The 23023-nt window shown below is 40.2% G+C and overlaps 1 protein-coding gene across 3 annotated transcripts in view; it reads right to left on the reverse strand.

The window, feature by feature from the left end:
• The window catches only part of ITPR2 (inositol 1,4,5-trisphosphate receptor type 2), a 269683-nt gene that overhangs the window by 134965 nt on the left and 111695 nt on the right, over nt 1-23023 (reverse strand). For all 3 annotated transcript variants that reach the window (XM_069806681.1, XM_069806680.1, XM_069806682.1), the window contains 8 exons: nt 18725-18814; nt 18446-18571; nt 16521-16643; nt 14717-14917; nt 10165-10416; nt 8486-8611; nt 3426-3554; nt 2699-2819 (listed from right to left, as the gene is read on the reverse strand). In XM_069806681.1, the coding sequence (XP_069662782.1) occupies nt 2699-2819; nt 3426-3554; nt 8486-8611; nt 10165-10416; nt 14717-14917; nt 16521-16643; nt 18446-18571; nt 18725-18814 (1168 nt within the window). The remainder of the gene's footprint in view (nt 1-2698; nt 2820-3425; nt 3555-8485; nt 8612-10164; nt 10417-14716; nt 14918-16520; nt 16644-18445; nt 18572-18724; nt 18815-23023) is intronic.

Genomic DNA, 23023 nt, shown 5'->3' on the forward strand with positions numbered 1-23023 from the left:
CCTAGCCAAAATCCAAACCTAGTCCACATACACAGCCAGCAAAAGAGGCAAAAAAAGGCTGCTCTGTTTGTATTATGGAAGAAACTTTTGCCTTCTCAAAGAGAAACACCATTTTGTGCGGTGGAACACCCAATAGAGAAGGGCACTGGGCATGCACTGTAATCACAAAAGGGCCTTGATTTTAAAAGCTTCTGGTACCCCCAGCTGGGACAGTTTTTCCAAAGCTTTCAGCAGAGCAGAGCAGGCCTACTCAGTTAGCCCAGGCAAGACAGGTTTGGCACCGTGCATAAAAATGCTGAGGATCACCAGTGGTTAAATAGTCACTAGGCAGCCAAACTTTTGCACAGGGGTGTTTGCTAAAAACTCTACTTCCACTTCTTTGCTGGCTAACTTGCTCTTTGGGGAAATCGCCTTCACCCGTTCCCTTCTACTCCCTTTCTGCACTGTCAAAATAAAACACAAAAAAAATGTGTGGCAATTTGCTAACGCAACACAATACAATTTTACCATGCTCGATATTGATACTAGCGATGTATCCTTGCACAGTTATTATGATCCGGACAAGGAAATCGTCGATGTGCATGCTAACACGTGCTTTCAGGGGGCAGCTCTGAGGCTGCCAGGCCCACGGCCCCCCCGGGCGATGCACAGCCCCCCTGCCCTGCTGCTGCTGCAGGGAAGTCCCAGCGGAGGAGACGGGGTGATGCCCTTCGCCGGCAGCTCAGCTCCACTCTGCTGCGCCGGAGAGGGCTCAAGGCACGGCTGGGGTCCCACGGGTGGGAAGCCAGAGCAGCAGGAAGGCTGGACCCGTAGGACAGCACAAGAGCATACTTGTCAAAAAAACAACTGTAAACCCTCTCCATAAAACAGAAAAAGGAATGAAAGAAAAGACCACAGCGGAGGGAGAAATTTAATTCACCAAACAGGGAACAAAGTCACGTATCTGAACGTCAGCCATGCCTTGCGTTCGGGCTTTCCCCTTGGCTCCCCCAGGAACAAGAGGCACACAGAAGACCACCTACCAAAGAAGACCACCAGCCCTTTCACATGCTGGCACACCTGGCCAAGAAGCTGGATCTGCCAGCCCGTTAAGGCGACCCATGCTTTCCCCGTCAGGCTGCTGCAGGGACGAGTGCAGGCTGGCTGTCTCAGCACTATGCTCGGGTGTCTCCAAACACCCTCATCTCGGTGAGACAACACAGAAACCTCTCTGAGCTAGAATTTGATTTTAGGTGTAGCTCTACAGAAATGAAGACACCAAGCTGTCTAGAAGCACAAATAAGGCACGCTCGGTCTCAAAAATACTCTCACCTGCCCTACTTCTCCCCCCTTTCCCCAGACTCCCAAAGGAAGTAATTTATTGATGACTCTTTCCAGAACTGCCAGAGAAGAGCAGGAACATAAGCGTTAAACACACAAACAAGGATTTGTAGGGCTAAAGCTTTATTTGAGACTGTAGTAGCTGTGGCATAAAAGGAATAAAATGTCTTCAACTTCCAAAGTTCTCATGCCAGCTGGATCCATAATTAAATCATTTGCACAACAAATAAAACAACTGAAGGTTGCTAAGTTTTTTGGTAACTGCTTATTCTCATTCACACAAAAAGTTAATGAGATGTTTTGGCTAAAATGTTAAATGATACTCCTGTAAAGCTACTCCAAAATCTAAATTTAGAGTCAATTGTTACAATGCCACAGATGTGGCAGATGGTTAAGGGACCCTCTCATATTGTTTTATCATTATTTATTAAAACTTTTTAAAAATTGCATCAATGATAGGATTTAGGCAGTTTCTGTATATGTCTGCCTTTACTCAGTTTTTATTCACACTGAGCAGAACCTTATTCCACAAGTAATCAGAATGACTAACTTCTAGAAACTACATTGGATAATCCTTTTTTTCTGTCATGGCAAAAAACTTTAAAATTGTATTCACAGAAATTTAACTTAAGAATGAACTTTTGCGAGTCTTTGCTATGCACTGGGGAAGAATCTTTTTTATTTTAAGATAAAAAGTTTTACATCTTCCACTTTAACATGGTATTTGAATTTATTTGAAAGCATGTAACTTACTAGCTGCCCTGAGGACCAAATTTGGTCTCGATGCCAGGGCAAGGCAGTATTCCCCTGACAAGGCTGACTGTGTAACAGCAGTAAATGAGTGGGCCTGATGGTGAAGAGTAAGCAGAGAAGCTATGGAGTGGCACAATTGTGGTTTCCATCCCCAACTCCCTGATGGGACAAAACCTGAACAAGCCCAGGACCATGACTGACAATAATGAATGCACCTCCCAGGAACTGAGGGGGAAATGATGGGTGTTCTCCGATGCACTACTGCTATGCACTGCTGCTTACAACAAGCTTGTGCAAATGTAGCCCAGCATGACTAGAAATGCCCAGGTTTTCTCATAGCTTATGTTGTGTTTTAATATTATAACTTGCTTGAGGTAAAGTTCAGCCCTCGCTCACTTAGCAAACTCATCTCTCTGACCTGCAGGCTTCACCTAACAACCCTATATGATGGGACAGATTTGAATGGGTTATGAAAGGAGGAAGAATTTAGCCTCAAAGTTGGATTTCTGAAACCACCACTGTCACAGCTTCAGGATGGTAGAGTCAAATTAAAAACTGTTCAACCTCAAGGAAGTCTGACCTTAAAACACAGGGAACAATAAGGAAAGTAAAATCTGACACCTACCCACTTCAGCCAAAGTCTTGATACATGACTCCACTGAGGCTTTCTGCATTGGGTTTGGCCAGGTACAGTTGTAAATTCTAAAAGCAGACTGCAGCAGCTGAATAAAAACAGGCTGGTGTGTCTGAAAACAAAAAAATAAACAAGGAATTTTACCCTTTAGAATCTCCTCACAACTGCCCTAGGGTTTGACACAATGTAATCCACGTGGAAGGGGTTTTTAGCTTGTAGACTCAAGTTACAACTCCATTAAATTCTCTCTTTCCTCTTCAGGATTGGAGGGAACAGAAGTCAATGCTGCACCTCTCAAAAGGCCAAATCATGCAATTTTTCCTCAGATGGCCACCGATATCAAGCAAACACAGTACAGAGCAGAAGGATAGAAGAGTCTTCCCAGTTCTCAGGTATGTGTCCCTTTTGTCATAGGACACAGCATTTTTCTCATACAAATACAAAGATAGACCATTATTCTGCAAGGATACTCTCCTCCAGTGACTTCACAAGAGCCAGGAGTAAATCTGACCATATTGAGCTGTCTACTGGTTCAGAGCTGTAAGTGATAAAAATTAAGAGTAAGTGTTTTAAAGAGGAATTAAGCTGCTAGCCAGTGGCAAGAGAGGGGACAGAAAAATTAAAGGAGGATGTAAAGATACAGCATTCCTATCTGGGTAGCAGAAGGTATCTCATTAATGGTCTGAATTACCTATTTGTCTGTGTCTCTTTTCCTTACCTGGAGGCTGGTGCTGTTATCTGAAAATGGCGAATTAAAGAAGCCACTCACAATGCTCATTACAGGCTCAGTGACATATTTCTCCAGAGATGTGTCTGCATGTTTGCGATCTGTGGTTGTGTTACAAACCTACAGGGAAGAAGAAGGAAACAATGAGATTTAGTTCTTTTAAATAAGCAAGATTTATTATTTTGTATTTATTACAACACATGTAATATTTCTTCTTAATACAAAACCAAATTATTTTTATAAAAACATCTATCAGAGATAACTATCTTAAGAGTTCAGGATGTGTTTGTGATAGCTTATCCCTCTTCTTGGAGGTCCACGTTGTGTTTTGAATACCCTTCTTTTCTGAACTAGCTCTTTCTGGTTGGCTGTCTGTTCTTTGCCACACCACAGAAAAAGATCCCCCTAAATCAGCACATTGCGTGCCACTTACACATTTAGACAGATTCAAGAAGAAAATGGGCCTTTTCTCCTGTTGGGGGCTGGTTGGAAGAGGCTTTAGAGACAGATGAAACATAAACACCTTAGGTTAGAAAGATTTCATGTAGCGTTTAACTTCTCTCTACAATCAATCACCACAAATGGGTGGTGAAGGCAAAGCTCATTTGCAGGAAAAACGTTAAAAAAAAGAGGCAAAGAAAGGAAATAGCATAGTCAATACCAACAGCCTTTAAGATTGCAAACTGTAAGGCAGGCAGCATTACTTAGGAAAGCCACATGGGGGAAATACAAAAGACAAGCTAAAAACAATGAAAGAAGAGAATGGATGGTACTGGGACAACTCTGGAGCACAGAAGGATGATTAAATGGTGGGAGGATGTGGAAAGATTTGTACAAAAGATTCCTGAAGACACCCTTTGGTACAAAACTAAAAGTTTGTTGCTGCATAAAGATGTCATGCTTAAAGAAAGGAAAAAATTACTGGAGTGGATTGCATCCTTCAGTATTTCTTTTATTTCTTTTCAACATTTGTGAACATCTATACAGAATCATGTTGACTTTGCATATGTCAGTGTAAACAGTATTAAAAGGAGTCTACAGAGAGACAAACACGGTGAGAAAGGCAAGACTGGACAAATAAGGAGTACAAACTATAGTCATACAACCTCTTCAACAGCCTTTAAACGAGCAGTTCTAGTCATGTTTAACAAGAAATGAAAGGCAAAGCTGTTCTCTCTTTCACCTATGCAAGCCACAGATTACTGTAATGTTCTAGGGAATCTATGCGAAAGCAGAATTTATTTCGTATATAGACTGGTGGGGTAGCCTTCTCATTACTATCTGAGCATTTAACACACAATCATGAACCTGGGTGGTACATACTTACCATTACATCGCTTTATGGATGAGGAACTGAAGTCCAGAGAAGCTGAGTGAATTGCTTAAGGTCACAGAGAAAAGTTGGTGACAGAAGCAGAAAGATAATCCACAGCACCTGAATCTCACATAAAGCAAACATTCTCTCTAATTACACAGTGCCACTGTCACACTTGGACACTACGAGACAGCAATTTCACCAGGAGTGTTTTAAGGAATGTTACTGACATGACGTCCAAAAGCACCCATGTTCAGGGAAAGATACAGCTCACAGGAACACAAAAACATTTTGAGTGTAACACACAAGCATTGTCATATGGTAGGCAGAGGAATAACCAAAGATAACTTGAGACCTATAGAAATGAGGCATCTTGAAGAGCTTTGCTTGTCTGCTTTTCTAAAATGAGTCAGATAAACAAGTCATGCCCCCACGTAGTGCAGTTTTCATCACTCCAGGAAAGAAAAGATTTTGGTCAGAGAAGCAACAGTGGCTAAAATGAAAAAGCAGACTCTTCAGCCCTTCAGTTTGGGGAAAAGTATGACACCACCCCCACCCCCAGTCCTCATGGAGGTAACAGACTCAGTTAATAATCAAAACTTTTAAAAAAAAAAAAAAAAAAAAGATCATAGAACTAAAAACCTCTTGAAGTTCTTCTGCTTTTAATTAATCTGCATGCCAATTTTGGCTGGAACCAGTAGCTCTGAGGCTCAGCATTTGTGATCCCAATGGGAAGGCAGGAAGCTGTGCAGTGCTAGTGCGGTAAATTCAGAAATCACCAAAACTAAATTTCAAAATGCTTTTAAGCTTTCCCCTTCGCTTGCCTAAAAAGCAGAGCCATATGTGGGGATGCCACTCTGCTCCAACACCGGTCTGAATTCCCAGCGCAGAAGGAATTTGGAAATCCTCTCATTTGTTCTTATCCCTCTGCCCTTTGGGGACTGAAAGATGTTTCCCCATGGAAGAAAAAACCTGAAATGCATGAAATGAAGATGAAGATTGAGAAAGCAGTGTTTAAAAACCCCTTAAGAGGCTTTGGGACCAAAACTCACATGAATAATACTTCAAAAATTCTGCAGAGAAAGCCAGGATGACTTTACAGCTGTCAGATCCTGGCTCTTTCTTTAATCCTGCTCAGACTACAGCTGCTGACTTACAGGCTGGGCCACACGCAGGAAAGGGAAGGCTTTCCTTCAGCAGCACCCACTTTGCTTAGTGCAATGCTTTAAGTCATACACGGGAGAAAGTAGGTTGGCAGAAACTGTAGAAACAGGGTGTCTTTGAAAGCACGACTGCTTTTGGCAAACTGAATTTATACATGAATCCGCCTCATGCCTGCTTTGCAATGTATCACGTTGTTGAAAGAGAATGACAGCTGGGGACTAAATATTTCCTTCCTCAATCCAGTAACAGATAAAAAAAAAATCAGTTACTTTTTTTTTTTTTAATAAAAAAGGAAAGAATCCAACCTGAGGATAAGACCCTCCGTCTTTCACCTTAGTGCTCTCTAATAACAGAATCAGACTCAAACCTCACAAACTCACCCACTGACAGGGATTTGTAGCAGCTAAAAGAAAAGCATTTCCCCCTTCCCCCACGCAAATGCATCCCTTTTAGCTCACTGGAACACAGAAGATCAAAGGACTCTTTTTCTAAATGCTTTGAAAGCTATTGTAACATCTTTCATGAGGCTGACAGCATTCTAACTGTCCTGATAGCTACAGAACGCTGATATATTTATAACACACGGGCTCTGTCTGGGCCCCAGAAAACCAAACCTGAACAAATACACTCAATAACCTGGAAGATACGGCTACCCACAGGGACCTGGCTGAAGAGCAGGACAGGCCAGAGCACTTCTGACATTGTCTTTTAGTTCTTTTAGCCGTTAACCAGGAAATTAAAAGGACTAATTAGGCATCTGCCCTGAGGGCTCTGCAGGAGAGCAAAATAAACCTGCATTTTGCCATTTGCTGCCAACAGCACGCACACACAAAATACAGCATTAATAATACCCTCACCCTTCACCTCTGAAGACCTGGAGTCTAATTTCTCTTATGAGAAGGGTATGTGAGAACGAGCTCAGTGGTCATTAGCATCAGGACAACTCTACATCATTTGGCACAGTGCAGTTTGTCTCCAGGCTCATGAAAGCAACTGTGGACGGAGCTCTCTTTCTGCATGTCTGCTTCTAGCTCAAGGGCAACAGAAATTGGTCGTGTTCAAGAGCTAGGGAGGGTCGTCTGTTTGGAGGGTCAGGGCCAGGACACATCAGGAAAGCACAACCCAGAAAGAGAATTAAACAGGAGAAAATACTTCCTGGGGTAAAACCAGCAAGGTTAAAAATCAGAATCCCCCTCCAAGGAGGTTACTGATCTTAATTTTCAAATGACCTTGGTTTGTCCAGCGGGGCTTTCACTGTAGAACACAACCACAGAGACAAGACAAAGAGCAGGAAAACAGGGTTTGCAGAGGTCTCAGTACTGCTGAAAATGGCTACCACCAAAAAAAGAGAGCACAAAAATCCTTGTCTTAACCTGTTCCTAGGGAAAAAAAAAGAAAAAACCCAACCATTTATAAGTTTTCTGTTTCACAGAGAAATTAACAGGTTCCAGTGCCTACCGTACAGCACAAGTCTGCACTTACACTTCTTCTGGCCATAATTCATGGTATTTTCTCCCAACAGGTTTCAAAGAAATTATTTTGTGGCACACTATTACTTTGGGGTAAATGTCCACTGCAGGACTGAATTGAGATTCTTTTATCTTTTTTTCTTTATTTCAACAAAATGAAGAATGCAAGGAGTGAGAACTTAAGGATTATAAAATGTAACAGAACGTGGACTGGGAAAAGATAGGCATGCACTATGACAATATGTTCTATAACATCTCCAAAATACTGTCCAGCATCAAAGATCAAATACAGCCCACCAGCCACCAAAAACCTGTGGTTCTACTTCTTGAGCAGAAAGAACAACTCCAATAGTTGGTGTTAATATTAGGCTCTTACAAGAAGCATTAACCTCCTAGAAAAGGATATGTAACGTAAGCTGCAATCATTATGTCACACTAGCTTCCCCTCATAGCTCTACTATTGTATTTTATCCTTCTGGAAGTCATGAGATTTCCCTCATTTTCTGCCTCCAAAATACCAGGGAATGGAATCACAGCCTGTAGTTTATATATGAATTAGTATTCTGAAACACTATAGCTCTACACCTGCCTTTCACATCAGTGGTGAGAATGTAGTGACAGTAGAATAAAAGACAAACACAGGTCAAAGTGAGATTAAAGAAGGAACACGAGCCAAAGAACTTCTTGATCCCTGATCCTCACTGTACTAACAGAGTAAAGCAAGAAGATTACAGACGTGGGGTTTTGGGGGGTTTTTTTGGTTTTTTTAGTCACCACCATAATAACATGTAACACAAGCTCCCAGAAGACGTACACAGATTCTCAACTCTGTACATACATCCAATTTATTTTTCTGGAAGAAAAGAGAAAGGAACATGGGTTCCAAGATGCCCTTTTAGAAAGAGAAGACTGCTAGTAATTAGCAGGTTAAATGATAAATAACATAGAAATGACCCTTTGTTAAAAAAACCCCACACCTATTCTATTGCCAACTTTGAAAAAAAATACTTAATAAAATAAAAGAAGTTCACCAAAAAAAGTTATTGCCAGTTCAGTTGCCACCTATGACTATACTGTAACATTTAACATCTCATGAAGCTTACCCTTGCCATATCAATAAGGAAGTTCTCAAATAACTTCCAAATATGGTTACTGGCATAGATTTCTTTCATTTCCACTTCAGTGTCCACGTAACAGTGGTTAACAAAATTAACATAGGCAATTTTCACCTGCAGGAACAGCAAAAACACAAACAATATGAATTGGAGTAGTAAAAATCATTAACATGAGATTCTCTACGTGCCAAAACACTGAATAAAGACGATCCTTCAACTAATAACAGTAATAATGCGTATGTTCGGTTCTGAAGACTTAAGGAGAAGCACGGCAACAAATGCATTAATGCACTTACTGAAAGATCACACGAAGAAAAATGGAAAGGTTTTGCAACCATTCTTAATCTAACGACAAACCCCCCACAAAACAAACTAGTAATAAATCTGATATTTAAATGATATTAAGACTACAATGACCTGGCTCCAAAGCCAGGAGCTGTCAAAACGCAGGACATCCCTGCACTTGCTGGTTGACTGCTGTGGGTTGATGCCTTGTGACAGGCTTGCCAAATATAAAAAAAAATGTCTTTAGCAGAGCTGGGACTGCAATCCCATTCTGCATTCGTGGTGGGTGTAACTCGCATCTAAATGGAAGAGAAAGGTTGTGCAGTGCTGGGACTGCAGCCACAGCAGCACAGGGCTTAACAGGAGGACTGCAGTCTCGCTCCTCTCCTGCATTACAAGTCTACATGTGCACATCATAAAAATGGATATCCAGTGCCTGAAAAGCATAGATTAAATATAAACATATGCAGATACACTGAAAATTTCTTGTTGTGGTCAAAGGAGAGGAGATAGTTTATGTTTAATGCAGTCAGGAGAAAACTCAAGTCAGACTTCTAGGTTTCATTTGTTTGGGCTTTTTTTAATTATGTTCTGTTGAAATTAATGTTAGGAGGAACCAAAGCAAACATTTTTCTTTTTAAGAAAATAATCAGTTGATCACAAGGGGACTTTTTCATGGTATAAAGGGAGTCTTTACTCCTGCAGGTCCCAGTTCTGTTGATATGAGCCATGTTTTTCCACCAGATAGCCTGCAGAAATCCATCTGACCAATACCTGAGGCCAGAGCAAGCTCCTTGCAAAGACTGTGAAAAGATTTCTTTTGATCACATCAGGTTTGGTGCAAACAAACATTCTTCTTCTGATCAGCGTGTGGTATCACAGTCCTACTGAAGCATAACCAGTAGTGGCTGCAGAATTGGGCCTTGATAGGCGGTGAATAAAAACATTTGCCAGACTGCAGTTGAATTTAATAAAACGAGACTTCACCCAAAACTCCTATTGACTTCAGCGTGGCCAGAATGTTACTATCATTTCCAACAAATTCAGACAGCAGCAAAATGTTGGCTTGACAAACCACTCAGCTGAGTCTTCGCAGCTACAGCCAGAAGTTATCAGAGCATTAAACTCTGATAGTGGCTGGACAAACCCAGGAAAACAAAACAAGGTGTCTGCCCCAAAAGCTGACAATCAAAGCATAAGGGACAAGGAATTTTCTATTTAAGAAAATACTGACTATCCTTTCTCACTTATTCACCTTAACAAACACTACCTGTTTCCAGCCCGTTTTCTGTGCAAATATGCAACTTGTCAGTATATTATAAACAACAAAACATTTTCTGAGCTTCTAAAAATGGTAACTCTGCTTCCTCATTCAATATTACCTCAGGTATGCAGTCATCATGGGTCACTACTCTCACTATGTCATCCAGTGGCAGGAGTGAATTGCACTTGATCTCTGTGTATACATTCTTTCCTTCTGTACAAGCCGCTAGCAATTCCACTAGAGTGATGTGATATGCTAAGGGTCCGCTCTCATCTGCTCGATCTCGCTCTGAACACATCATTTGGAGTAGGACTGGAAATGATGCTCTGTCGTTGTAGAATATCAACACATCTTCACCACCATTTATCAGCTGAAAAAGATATCACAGAGTTTTAAGCACCCTGCGCTGCAGTCATTTTGGGCTCAATGATCTTAAAGGTCTTTTCCAACCTAAATGATTCTATGATTTTCTTAATTTCTTATTTTGTTCTACCTTTAAGTATGCAAAGACTCTCTAGTTAAAAAAAAAACAAAAACAACCTAAAAATTAGTCTGATGTGGCTTACCAAATGCACATGTCAAAACACTATCCAAGGCAAACTTCTGCTCTTATCTATGTAAGTGCAAATCTGGAATAACTCACCAAGAAGTGAGCTAATGCAAGGTCAATTTGAAGTTTAATTTCTATGTAGCTCTGTGTTTACCTAAGATAGTATGCCATCCTTATTATTCCTACCATCTCAATATTTGTTTGAAGTTAATTAATTACCCTTACCTCCTATTGTGAGGCCAGGATGCGTTATTATCCCTGTTTTATAGATAGGCGCTTGAGGTGCAGAGAGATTAAATCTTCCATGTTACCTCACACAAAAAGCCTGTGGCTCACCCAGAATTTAACCAACCTCTTCTGTGCCCTTGCTTAGCATTGGAAACAAAGGACAATTACTCCCTGCCTGCGCAAATTTGGCAGGTGGGTCTTGACATTGTCAGTGTCATGCCAGCACTTCCATTTAACAGAAAACTAGTGTATGTGATAAATATTTGATTTTGCTACAAGTGCATTGCTCATCTCAAGAGGATCCAGAGCGGAGGTGGATGCTGGCAGCCCCATCTCAGCAGATCTCAGAGAGAAGTTTTGCTCTAACCCTGTTTTGAACCCCTTGAACACTGAATATACCTACTGCCAGCACTGCTCTGTGAGCTTGACTGGAGCTGGGACAGGACAGTAGTCCCGTCTTCTCTCCATCACTTTCCTTTTAAGCATAATGTACTCTTAATGCAGGGGGAAATAAGCTCCCATAAACCTTTCCTAGTACAGAATACACCTTGGCAGCGGTATGTATTTTGTGAATAAGGCACCTGACATATCCAAGTCTATACGTGACATGAAATCCTAGCTTCCTGAATTCAAGTGTAGAAATAAAGGTTGGTGGAGCTGTTGAGAAAGGGGAAAGCAGTAAGAGTAGTAATGAAAATTAGTCTCCCAGAATGAAAAGTCAAGAAAAATTTCATCACATTTTCCAGGGTTTCAACATTTCAGATTTTGAATTTACAACTTTTCTGATTGTGTTTTCCCTGTTTCTTGCTTATTTTTACTTTGACAATTGGATGGAGTGAATTGTGAATTCAGTCTTTTCTGCGAATCCTGCTTATCTTTGGGTTTTTAAAATGTTTCTACTTGTGACTTTTCAAAACAGACATTTTCTGGACAATCCACAGCACAGAAAAAAGTTTTTAAAGGGACCAGTGCTTGGAAAGGAGGAAGGAGATCGTACAGGGACCCAGATACTATTAATTTCATTGCACTCAATAGCAAAAAAAGGGGGGTGGGGAAATACGAGTATTTGGAAAATTGACCTAACTTTTTAATACTGATGTCTGGAATACTATGCTCTTAGGACATTTCACATACAAAATAATAGAAAAAATCCACACCGAGCCCTCTGGGAAAGTACATGCTCTGTCACTTTCTATTTAGTTGTTCACCACATTCCCATGGTTATTTTCCACTTGTGTACATTTTGCACAGAGGAAAGGGAAGACAACTCTCTCCAGGTTCCCACAGGGTTGCACTGTTATGTCAAATCCAGACCTAATCTGTACCAGTATTGCTTGATATTTTATCATATCAAGTCAAACTGACCCCTCATCCTTTCATGTACCTATCACTGACGAATGAGGAAGAACTACCAGGAGATAGTGAACTTGTGAAATATGATGCTGCACGGCATGCTTACTGCACACTGACTGTGAGGAACCACAAACCGAAACAGACGATGTTGCATCAGCACAAGAACTAAGGGGGACAAGGTAATCATCGTAAATGCAAGGGTAGAAGAAGATATCATCTCCTTTCCCCAAGTGCTCCAGTTCTAAATGTGATTTGCGAAGGGCATCCAAATACTGACCCAAGCAGAAGAAATGATGTCCCTTTAAAAGCAGAAAAGGAAGAGAAGTATCCAGTGTTAGCCAAAGTTCTCACTGAGCATCATGAGCTCAGTGATGGATTAAAAAAACCCAAAACCACCAGCAGTATTTTCTTCCATTGAAGTATATTTTCAATGAGTTAAGGACTTTATGGAAGTATAATGAAGGTTGGTCAGTACTGGAGCAGCTGTTGATGCTCTGCGATGTATCACTCCAGAATACTATAGATAATAGAAAACACTGCTGCCACATTGATCTTGTTCAAAAGTAAATTCTGCTTTCTCTTTTGTAATAATGTTTGCACTGATAGGCACTGTTCTTCCAGGAACCTCAAAGCATGCTTGTAATGAGGAAAAAGTGCCCTAAAGAACCTTTCAGGTCAGTAAACACCATTACTACCACTATACAGACATGGGGACCAAGGATATGAGAACAAGTGAATAAGCCAGATTGGGAATGTTCAACATATTTTATGAAAGTGCTCTTTCTCAGTGGTGCTCCTTCATCTGTATGCACTTTCTAAAACATGTAAATATGATCAGTGTATCCCTTAGTCCCATTAAAAAGGAACAAGCTACAGTATACTTCCCATGGGTAAAAAACCACCGTAGTAGTTAAGGCACGCTGTACACTCATATTCCAGCTTGTCTTGTGGTAAATTCTTTACATGCCCCATCTGGAGGCACAGACCTTAACACCACTTGGTTAAGGTCACAAAGTACATCTAGGTTGTCTATTGAGAAACTGTCCTGAATCAATGGCAATTTCCAACCATTTGGCCACACTGTTCCCTTTATATTGGATTGCCATTCAAGCACTATTCAAATTTCACTCTTAGCATCTTTTTCTAACAAATCATAATTACTTACCTGTAATTTCCTACTTTTTTTAAAACAGATCATCATGTTACCCTCTTTCATCAAAATAGGGGTGCTCCCCCCCCCCAGCAAATTCCTGCAGGACTCACGATGTAAATGTCACATCCAAGTTCATTTTGATTTTCATCATGCAGTCAGCTTGAAAATGTAATATGACAATTTATCTTTGTGCTACTACAGGTCAGTAACAAAATGTATTTAAATTGAGAAAAACCTAAAAATTTCGTTTGATTAGAAAGTAAAAACCTACAAGAAGCTGTGGTGGAAGGGGAAAAAATCTAAAAGCACAAAGGCACAAGAACCATTTGAATTATGTAAATCAAAGGCTTGTAATTGATACTGCATGTTAAAACACTTCAGTCAAAATGAAAAGGTTGAGGTGGATTCCATTAAAGGTTATCCATGTAGGCTGAAGCTTTATTTTCTTAATTAGAAGTTTTTCCTCTTTATTACTGTGGAACAAAATTTCAGCAGGGTTTAGTTTTATTCATACCACAACTAGAGCTTATCTCTGTTTTCTTTGTGAAGATGTCTCTTCAAAAAAAACCAAGAAAATGCACTTTGTAAAGTAAAGAAAAATGTTCCTTGGACTCTCATCCTACCCAGACTTCTCACCATATTCAACTTTATGCACTTATTAATCTCGTTGAACTGTTAAAATAATTACAGTTAAATGCATGAGTGTCTGCAAGTTCAAGACTTCATTTATCATGCACACTATAGATCAAATCCTAATTGCAGAGAAGTCAATTAGGTATTTTCCTAGTAACTTTATTGGCATAAAGATTTGTCCACAAACCACTCTGTGGAATTTACTGGGTCAAACTCTGAATCTAGCTAGTTAAAGCTAGAGTAGCTCTACTGACTCTCACAGAAATGCTCTGGAACAGAAGAAAAGCAGAAACTAGTACGTAGAATTGTTACATGCTCACGTGCTAAAAAAAAATGGTCTACAACACTATTTAGACAAATCCATAGATGTAAGAGCCTCTTGTACGGCAAAAAACCATGCCATGATATGGCAAGTTTGGTGCATAAATGGGATCCTAAAATACAGTACAGTAAAATGAAGGTTTATGTAACTCTTGAGATTTCCATGCTACATCATCTACAAATAGACATCTCTGTATCACCATGCTAACACTCATGTTTTCTTTCAAGTAGTTATACAGATGGCCTTACAAAATTAGATTAAACTCCCCAAAACGTCTGCTAAAATATTCATTATTTGTGATACCGTTTAAAATTCTAAAGCGATGATGCCATTATATCCCATTGGTATCAACAGCAGAAAAAGCAACCTCAAAATACTAGTGTGTTAAAAAGACATCACACGAGTGATAAACATACGAACACTTCACTTACCTCTGTCATTACCATGTCCTGGCATTTTTTCACATATTTGCCATCTGCTTTCACAATGGTCTGCAGGAAACGCAGGTACTCCACATGACGGCCATGCGTCTCAATGCAGTGTACAAAGTGCTGCACCACTCTTTCACTAATTTCGTTACACAGAAGGTAATTATTCATGAATATGTACCGCATGGTTTCAGCTTCCAGGAGCTATACAGATTAAAACAAAAACAACCTTGTAAGAAGAGCAGATCTGTTTTGAGATTGAAAGATTCACAGGAGGCTAGACTAGAGAAAGGCACATTGGTAAAGGGAAACTGGGACAGTCAAATGTGCACCAGCCCCGTGATTAACCAGTGACCTTAGGGCCTAGCTTTCACTTATGATGGGATTCCTCCACGCTCTCCTATCAGTACAAAATGGTCCTGAAGTGGACATAGACAAAATCTGTGCCCATGTAGAAGGTGAAGACACACACATACACACACTACGCTGCTAGAGCACTCTATAGGAACTTTGGTATACATGACAACTGAGACCACATTCATCCCACTTGCCACGAAATTTTGCATTGAGGCAACCAAATAAGATGATTAGCTACCTCTGGCTCCCTCTGTGGCTGACAGAGGCAAGCATTTCCAGCAGGCAAATCACTGCACGTGCAGTCTGATCACTCTCTGAGAGAACATCTCTTTCCACATTAACTACAGAGGAGCCTAAGGCTATGTTTCTATAGGTGAGTAGCATGGTACAAGAGGAACAGATCTGTAGCAAGAAAGGGATGCTGCTGAGGACCCAGCATCAAGACTTTATGCATTCTTGAGGCTTTTGTTTCAAACTTGCTCTAGTTTGATCTCTTGAAATAAAGGCTCATGAGGGTCAGGTGCGCTCCTAGAGTACATGTTTCTGTTTAGTGTCCTCTGAAAGGAATCCATACCAAGTTTGCTCCACAACATGAACAAAAGCACAATAACTGGGATGATCAGAAGATCAACTTCAAAAGAACAGAAATGCAAGTGCAAGCAGGCTCCATACTTGGCACCTGAGTTAAGTGTCAGTGTTGGATAGGATGGAGTCTGGGCACTAGTCCCCACTGTGGTCAGCTCAGCACCTTTCACTAACTTCACAAAAAAAGCATACGTAAATAACAACAGAACAAATGCTTCCTAATGTATGCAGGCCAGGGGTCTACAATCCTAATACTCACACTCTTTCGAATAAAAGCACGTTTTGCTTAGTAGATCTGCCACTGAGCAAGCTGTCATTCTATATGACTGTATCTCTAAACACACACATACGCAAACACACAAAGGGACCGTGACAAAGAGATTTATTGTAAAAACAATGATTTAATAAAAGATCAAATTTATATTAGTTGAATCAAATGGAAGCATCATCAACAAAAATGTATGGGTCTGATTCTGCTGCCACACAAGCTTCATGACAGCATAGTCACAGCACCTTCTACCTTGACTTATAGTCCATCTGTGAGTTAGGATGAGTAAGATCAGAGTTGAGCTAAACATGATGCGACGATGTGACACATGTTCATAGATAACTTCCAGTAAACTCCACAGGTAATATTGTTTTCCATTTTTAAAATGGCAATATTAAAAACAATGACATAATGAGCAAAGAGAAGGGAGAAAAGACAGGAGAGAGAAGAGGAGACAATAAGGGAGGAAAGCCAAGGACAGAGAAGATAAGGCAGAGAGGGCATAATTTAATGAAATTATTTATTTAGCACTGTCATTTTTCAGTAAGTCCAAATTTACTTCCAGTTATAATATTCTCCTTAAAATTAAATACTTACCCCTGGAGTTAAGAACAAGCTGAGATTTTTGTGGAGGAGAACTTGATTCTGAGGATTTCCCCGACAGAAATTCTGAAGAAAAGTGTGGGCTAGATTCATAACTTCATTCATCTTTTCATCACTCTGCAGAAAGAAAAGACAAACAAAATCAGCTGGGCATACCTAAACACACTTGTTAAAACTGCACAATGTGAATTCAGCCAGGAACAAATCAATTCTCCTAGCCTTTATAGGCAGGAATTCTCCCTCCAGCAAAAGCAACTGATCTAGTTTCCTTCAAAGTCCATCAGTGGCTACACCTTACTCTGAATCAACTTGACCATGGGGAGTCACAGGTAAGAGCACAAACTCAAAGTAAGACTTCCTCATGTATGGTTATAATTTCCTAGTTTAAAAAAGTGCTAAGTGGCTTGATGTTCAAAAAAAGCTCTCTAGCCTGCATTGACTTTAAGCTTTTGAAAAGCTTTGGCTTTTATATAGCTACATATAGAAACAGATGTATGTGTGCATGTATGTGTACACCTACACGAATAGATGTGTTCCTACACATACTCCCACACAAATATATGTCTAGTTTCCTCCCCATTTTATATTATTCTCATATAGTATTCTAACTATGATTTGATGAACCACCTATATGGACAAGCACTATTTTACTGAAGACAGCTGAACCCAGTGTCTGTATGATAACATTAGTGTGTAACACTCAGGAAAACGTAGCCCAGAAGAGGTTTTATCTCCTCTCAATGCTTCCTATAAGATCTAGAAAGATGTTGTCCTGGTTTCAGCTGGGATAGAGTTAATTTTCTTTCTAGTAGCTGATATAGTGCTATGTTTTCGGTTCAGTATGAGAAGAATGTTGATAACACACTGATGTTTTCAGTTGTTGCTAAGGAGTGTTTATACCAAGTCAAGGATTTTTCAGCTTCTGATGCCCAGCCAGCAAGAAGGCTGGAGGGGCACAAGAAGCTGGGAGGGGACACAGCCAGGGCAGCTGACCCAAACTGGCCAAGGGGGTATTCCATACCATGGGATGTCATGCCCAGTATATAAACTGGGGGGAGTTGGCTGGAGGGGGCCAGACTGCTGCTCAGGAACTAACTGGGCATCGGTCGGCAAGTGGTGAGCAATCGCATTGTGCAACACTTCGTTTGTATATTCCAATTCTTTTATTATTATTGTCATTTTATTATTATTATCATTATTATTATTTTCTTCCTTTCCGTCCTGTTAAACTGTCTTTATCTCAACCCACAAGTTTTACTTTTTTCCCAATTCTCTCTCCCATCCCACTGGGTAGAGTGGAGTGAGCAAGCGGCTGTGTGGTGCTTAGTTGCTGGATGGGGTTAAACCACCACAGTCGTGCTCTTCAAAAGGCTACCTAGATCATTCATTTGCATGCTCAATGCTACTAAATCAGTACAAAATCATATTGTCTTCTGAAAAACTTGCAAGTGGAACTAGGTTAGAGGCATCCACCATAGAAACAAAGATATTATTTCAGACTTGATCCCTGAAAGCTTTTTGTCCATCTTATGTATCTATGATAGCACTCGCATCAGTACCCAACATTGGAATTTAGATACCCTGCCAGGAGCTCCATTAAATCAATACTTCTTACTGTGCAGTGACTGCAGATCTAAGGTTTGCCTATATCAGGAATGGGATGATAGCGCAGTGACATCTAGGTACCTGAGGCAGTAATCATTAAGTTCTTAATAAAACCCGTTCTATGCAGGCAGCCATATTTAAACTTAGGACCAAACCCATTATTCTGAAGGTAGAAAATGGTATCATCATTTCATGTTTGTACCATAGTTGACTGAATTAAGTTTAAAAAAAAAAATCACATTGATTCTTGGGCCTCTTGAGGCCTTTCCCTTTATTGTGTTCACGTTCTTCACCACTAAAATTATGAGAATAACCTTTTCATAGGGTATCTGCAGAAGGTCCAACACTACCAAGTGGGCGCCCATATTTTTCAGCAATCGCTGCTGTTGATTCCGACATTTTTTATTCTGAACACAAAGTTTGCTGAGTCGAATCAAAATCTATAAATAAATAAACAAATAAATAAGCATGCAAGCAAGCAAAGAACCAGTCACGTCACACAGAAACAAACAAAAATACATTCTTTCAAAATAATTACCAAATCTACTTATCAAACAAGTACGTCAACAAAGTTTCTTAAAAGATATACCAACCTCTTTAACAATATTGTAGTTATTGCTTTTATTGCTGTCTATCTGGGGTTTTTTGGTCCCATCCTGTATTGGACTCAAAATATTTGACTCCTGTAACAAAGAACACACAACAAGTGGAGATCTATTGCAATTTCCTCAACATGAACTAGTTATATTTAATAACACCAAGTGAAGGAGTATTACAGCAGCTCATAGGGAACAGATATAACGCAGATAATAAAGACTCATTTATTCTTTATCCACCAGTCCAGTGAGTGAAAAGATTCACATTCAAGTCCTTCCTTTGTTTCAAATTTGCAACACAATTTGAGGCAACTACTCTATAGTCTATGTCTTCATGCTTCTGATCCTCCTAAAAAAGAATACGTCCCTAAATCACAGACTAGACGTCCCAAGGAATTTAGATACTATGAGAATAGGGACTATAAGTGTATTTCAATAGCCACCCACTTGTTCCAAAAATCTCTAATACATCTGGAAAGATTACAAAGTCTATGTATGTGAACATTAAAAAGTCCCAAGAAAGAGCTTAAGATGACCTCTGTAGTTGAGATAAGGTGGAGTTCTCAGCAGGAACAAGTAGCACGTGGAAATTAGCAATGTTCCTCCCATGAAGAGGACACTTCTGTCCTTATCTCTGGATGATGCAGGAAAGGATTTAAAAACAAATGAGAACTTTATGTTAAACCGCAACATCCAGTCATGACACTGTATGCTCTGGACCTTGGCTCATAGAAAGCCCCAGGTGGGTAAGATAAATAAGAGAAATCAAGGCAGTAAGTAACTGTCAACAACCACACACCTTTCCATGCATATCTCAATCAAAACACAGAAGAACATCTACACAAATACTGTCACTTAGAATACTGGCAGTGGGTTGGTTTTTTTTGTTCTGCTGCCAGCTATAGTATGCCTTTCTTAACTGGAAACACAAAGAACTGAAAGATTGGAGACTTTGGATGCTGAAATTATTAAGCATGTAGAAAAACTGTAGCAGATCTCAAGGCTGCCTCACAATATAACCACAAGGATGTAAACCAATGTAATAGCATAAAAAAGAACCAAACAGGTGCGCTTCTGTTTTTCCTTGTGTCCTCAAACTTCCTACTCTTTTAGAGAAGAGAATTATGCTAAAACACACATGCATGCCAATCTGAATGTTTATACCTCTTGAAACCTCCCTCTGAACTTTCTTAGCTGATGGTGAAGATGAGGAGTTCTATAAATCCCATCTGGTCTTAATTTCCAGTGGGGCAAGAACAGCTGCACCACTTGGCCACGGAAGCTGTTTAGAACAGCGTCAGCACTGCTGTTCAGCGTGGTCATGTTGATCTATGCAACAACAGTGGATTTTTATTTGTTTAGGTTTGTTAGTATGCATGCTGCCTTCTCTCTAGCTGTTTGAATCAATACTTTGGAAGATATTTCAGGCTCTTTGCTATAATTAACCACCCTCCTCTGTTCTGGGACTATGGGTTAACCAAGATTAATTTACCTGTTACTTTTATCAGCATTCTTCCTCAATCAAAGTAGTTTTATAATCCATGTGAACTATATGTCTTATCTGGAAGTGCTGATCAGCATTAAACTGCTGAATCTATCCTTTCTCTTAAGAAAATAAAAAACTGTTTATTGAACCCATAAGAGTATGCCAGGGATGTAGTTACCAAGAGACAATCACACCACTGGGATACCAGAGACACTCGCATATCTTGCTTCGTTACGCCCCATGATAGACATTCTCTGTCACACTTTTCCACAGGGGACAGGGAGTCATAGAGATCGCACTGAGAAACGTTCTCATCTGAGTACCCCACCTTTAGGAAATGGTATTTTCTGAAAAAGACTATTTCCTCTATTCATAAAATGCCTGGGATGTCACTCTGCATCAGTCTTAGGACCCTTTCTTTCTAGCCCCCAAATGGAGGCCCAGATTCCAGCATTCAGTCCCAGCAGTTCCCCGCCGCCGAAATAGTCTCACTCAGCAGAACAGCTGTGCAAGGCACTACCCAGTCTCACGCTGGTACAGTTTTGCCCTCAACAGGCTGCATTTACTTACCAGGGGAATGAGAGGCACTCTCAGAAGTTTCAGTTCGCAACCTCAACCTATATATGATGTTTCAGAAGATTTTTGTTCATTCTCAGAACCAAAGCAAACTGCCACAGACCAGAAAAAGAGGAGAGCAAGGGAACACCAGGCGCCTAAGGGAGCTGAAAGTTTACGCCACTCGAAACCTCACTGAACTTTCTTAGCTGATGGCGAAGATGAGAAGCTCTGTAAATGCCACGGCACTGTATTACAGCTTCACCTGAGCGTCCTTTCACTGAGACTAGTTCTCCTCCTCAGATCTGTGTTTCTGGTGCTACACTACCAATGCATCCTCCAGTGACAGGTCAATAAAGACCACACTTCCCATAGTCCATGGTATCTATACAGACTGATAACACCCTTACTAGAGATAACCAAGTAAACAGACTATCTGCTTTTCCCTTCTCAAGTAAGGCTCAGTTATGTGAGATCGATTTCAGCATTTCTTCCTAATCCTATACAGTGTCTAATTTATGTCTGACCTAACTCCAAGCACTCTTCACTATAATTCTGATCTCCAGTTCCTATCAAGATGATTCTGCATGGATGTAAGATTTGTTGTTTTACCTGTGGAGAACTCTAGATACTTTCTTTAGAAGAACATGGCCTTTTTTCTACAAATCCCATTTCTAGAGTCATAGGACTGCAAAGAAAAAACTAAGTCTCTAGCCCCTCCAGGTTATGATAGAAAGATGGAAACAATTACCCCAACAGACTCAGAAGCCTAAGGGGCAAAAAGTATATATATGATTTTTTAAAACTCTTATGCCGATCTTGCAACGTGATTCAGTGAGGACAGAAACTTGGGCTTAACATAAGACTGTTCTGGAATGTAATTTAAGCTCTTGTGTGCACTTTAACGTTGTTTGGGAAAAATTAAGCAGAGGGAAGTGAAGCATATTCCCTAAAGACTTAGAGGTTCATCCAGCTCAGTACTGAATACCCAGCATCCATTCCAAGAAAGCATGGGATCTCACAGGGATGTTTATCTGCTTGAAGCTAGCTACCTGCTTCACACTTTGTAGATTATGACCAGCACCTCACCTCTTACGTCTGACTTAAGATCTCAAAGAGAGTATTCACCATCTAAAGTAGTTTTGCCAGGTAATAACATTTCTTGACTGCTAAAGAATAATTTAACAGGGGAAAAAATAACAGACAAGGTTCTGAGTTATTGTAACCTGGCACAGCTGTCATGGAATTACCACCAGATGATCTAAGCAGTTGTGCAGATTACATACTACTGTTCTGATACAACACTTCCTCAGATCTGCCAGAGATAATATTGTGCATCTACTGAAGCACTGCTAATCCATACAGACCCACAGATGCCTCATGGGGAAAAAAACACTGAAAATATCCCATTTAGAGATGCTTCTGTTTCAAGCACATTGTTTTGTCCCCTCTTCCTGGAGTTTCTTTGCTATCAGAGCTATGTGTAGGTATAAAAAGGATCTTATTACACTTTTAAAATGTGTTATAGCTAAAAAACCTTGTAAATATCCTGCTGCAATCCTGTATCCTGTTTCCCCATTACCTTTTCCGTTCAGTAAGTACATAAAGGAACATTTTCTTTCCTACTAGAGCTATGCTTGAGGAAAGGAAGTAAGAAGTCCCACATACTTAAGTTCATGAAGTCCAGATTCCTCCCCAGTTCTGACACCACTAAATTCAGCTAAGTTATATTAGAGGAAGAGAAGGACCTACACTGTCCCAAGAAATTAGAATTCTCTCCCTTGAAGTGTTGGATTTTCCCCCCATATGAAGCCACCTAAAATCTGCTCTCCCATCTGAAAGGCCAAGTGTATGCCATAGGTATCTGCAAACATCCCATCTCTTCTCAATGGCTCCTACTTTTCCTCAATGCATTGGCTTCACAATGCTCTGTAATCCTGACTTGGCTTCTTACTAAGCTTCCCCTGGTGGCTTCCTTGCCTATTTTCTTGCCACCAGGGAAGACTCTACTATGGAAGAGAATAAGTAAAGTGCTGTGTCAGAAATCACAGTTGTTCATCTCTCCCCACTTCCTCTGATGAAAATGGAAAAGTGGGAATAAATACTGGTGGGAAAGCCTGCTCTATCTACTGTTATGCCACAAACCTCAATCATAGCAAATCTTGCAACATTTTGCATTTTCTTAAAGACTCATACTGGAGTTAGGTGATTACATGAGGACTTCAGCTTTCACTGAAAAACAAAATTTAAAAAAA

Source organism: Haliaeetus albicilla, chromosome 19 (assembly GCF_947461875.1).
Source record: "Haliaeetus albicilla chromosome 19, bHalAlb1.1, whole genome shotgun sequence".
Classification (NCBI taxonomy): domain Eukaryota; kingdom Metazoa; phylum Chordata; class Aves; order Accipitriformes; family Accipitridae; genus Haliaeetus; species Haliaeetus albicilla.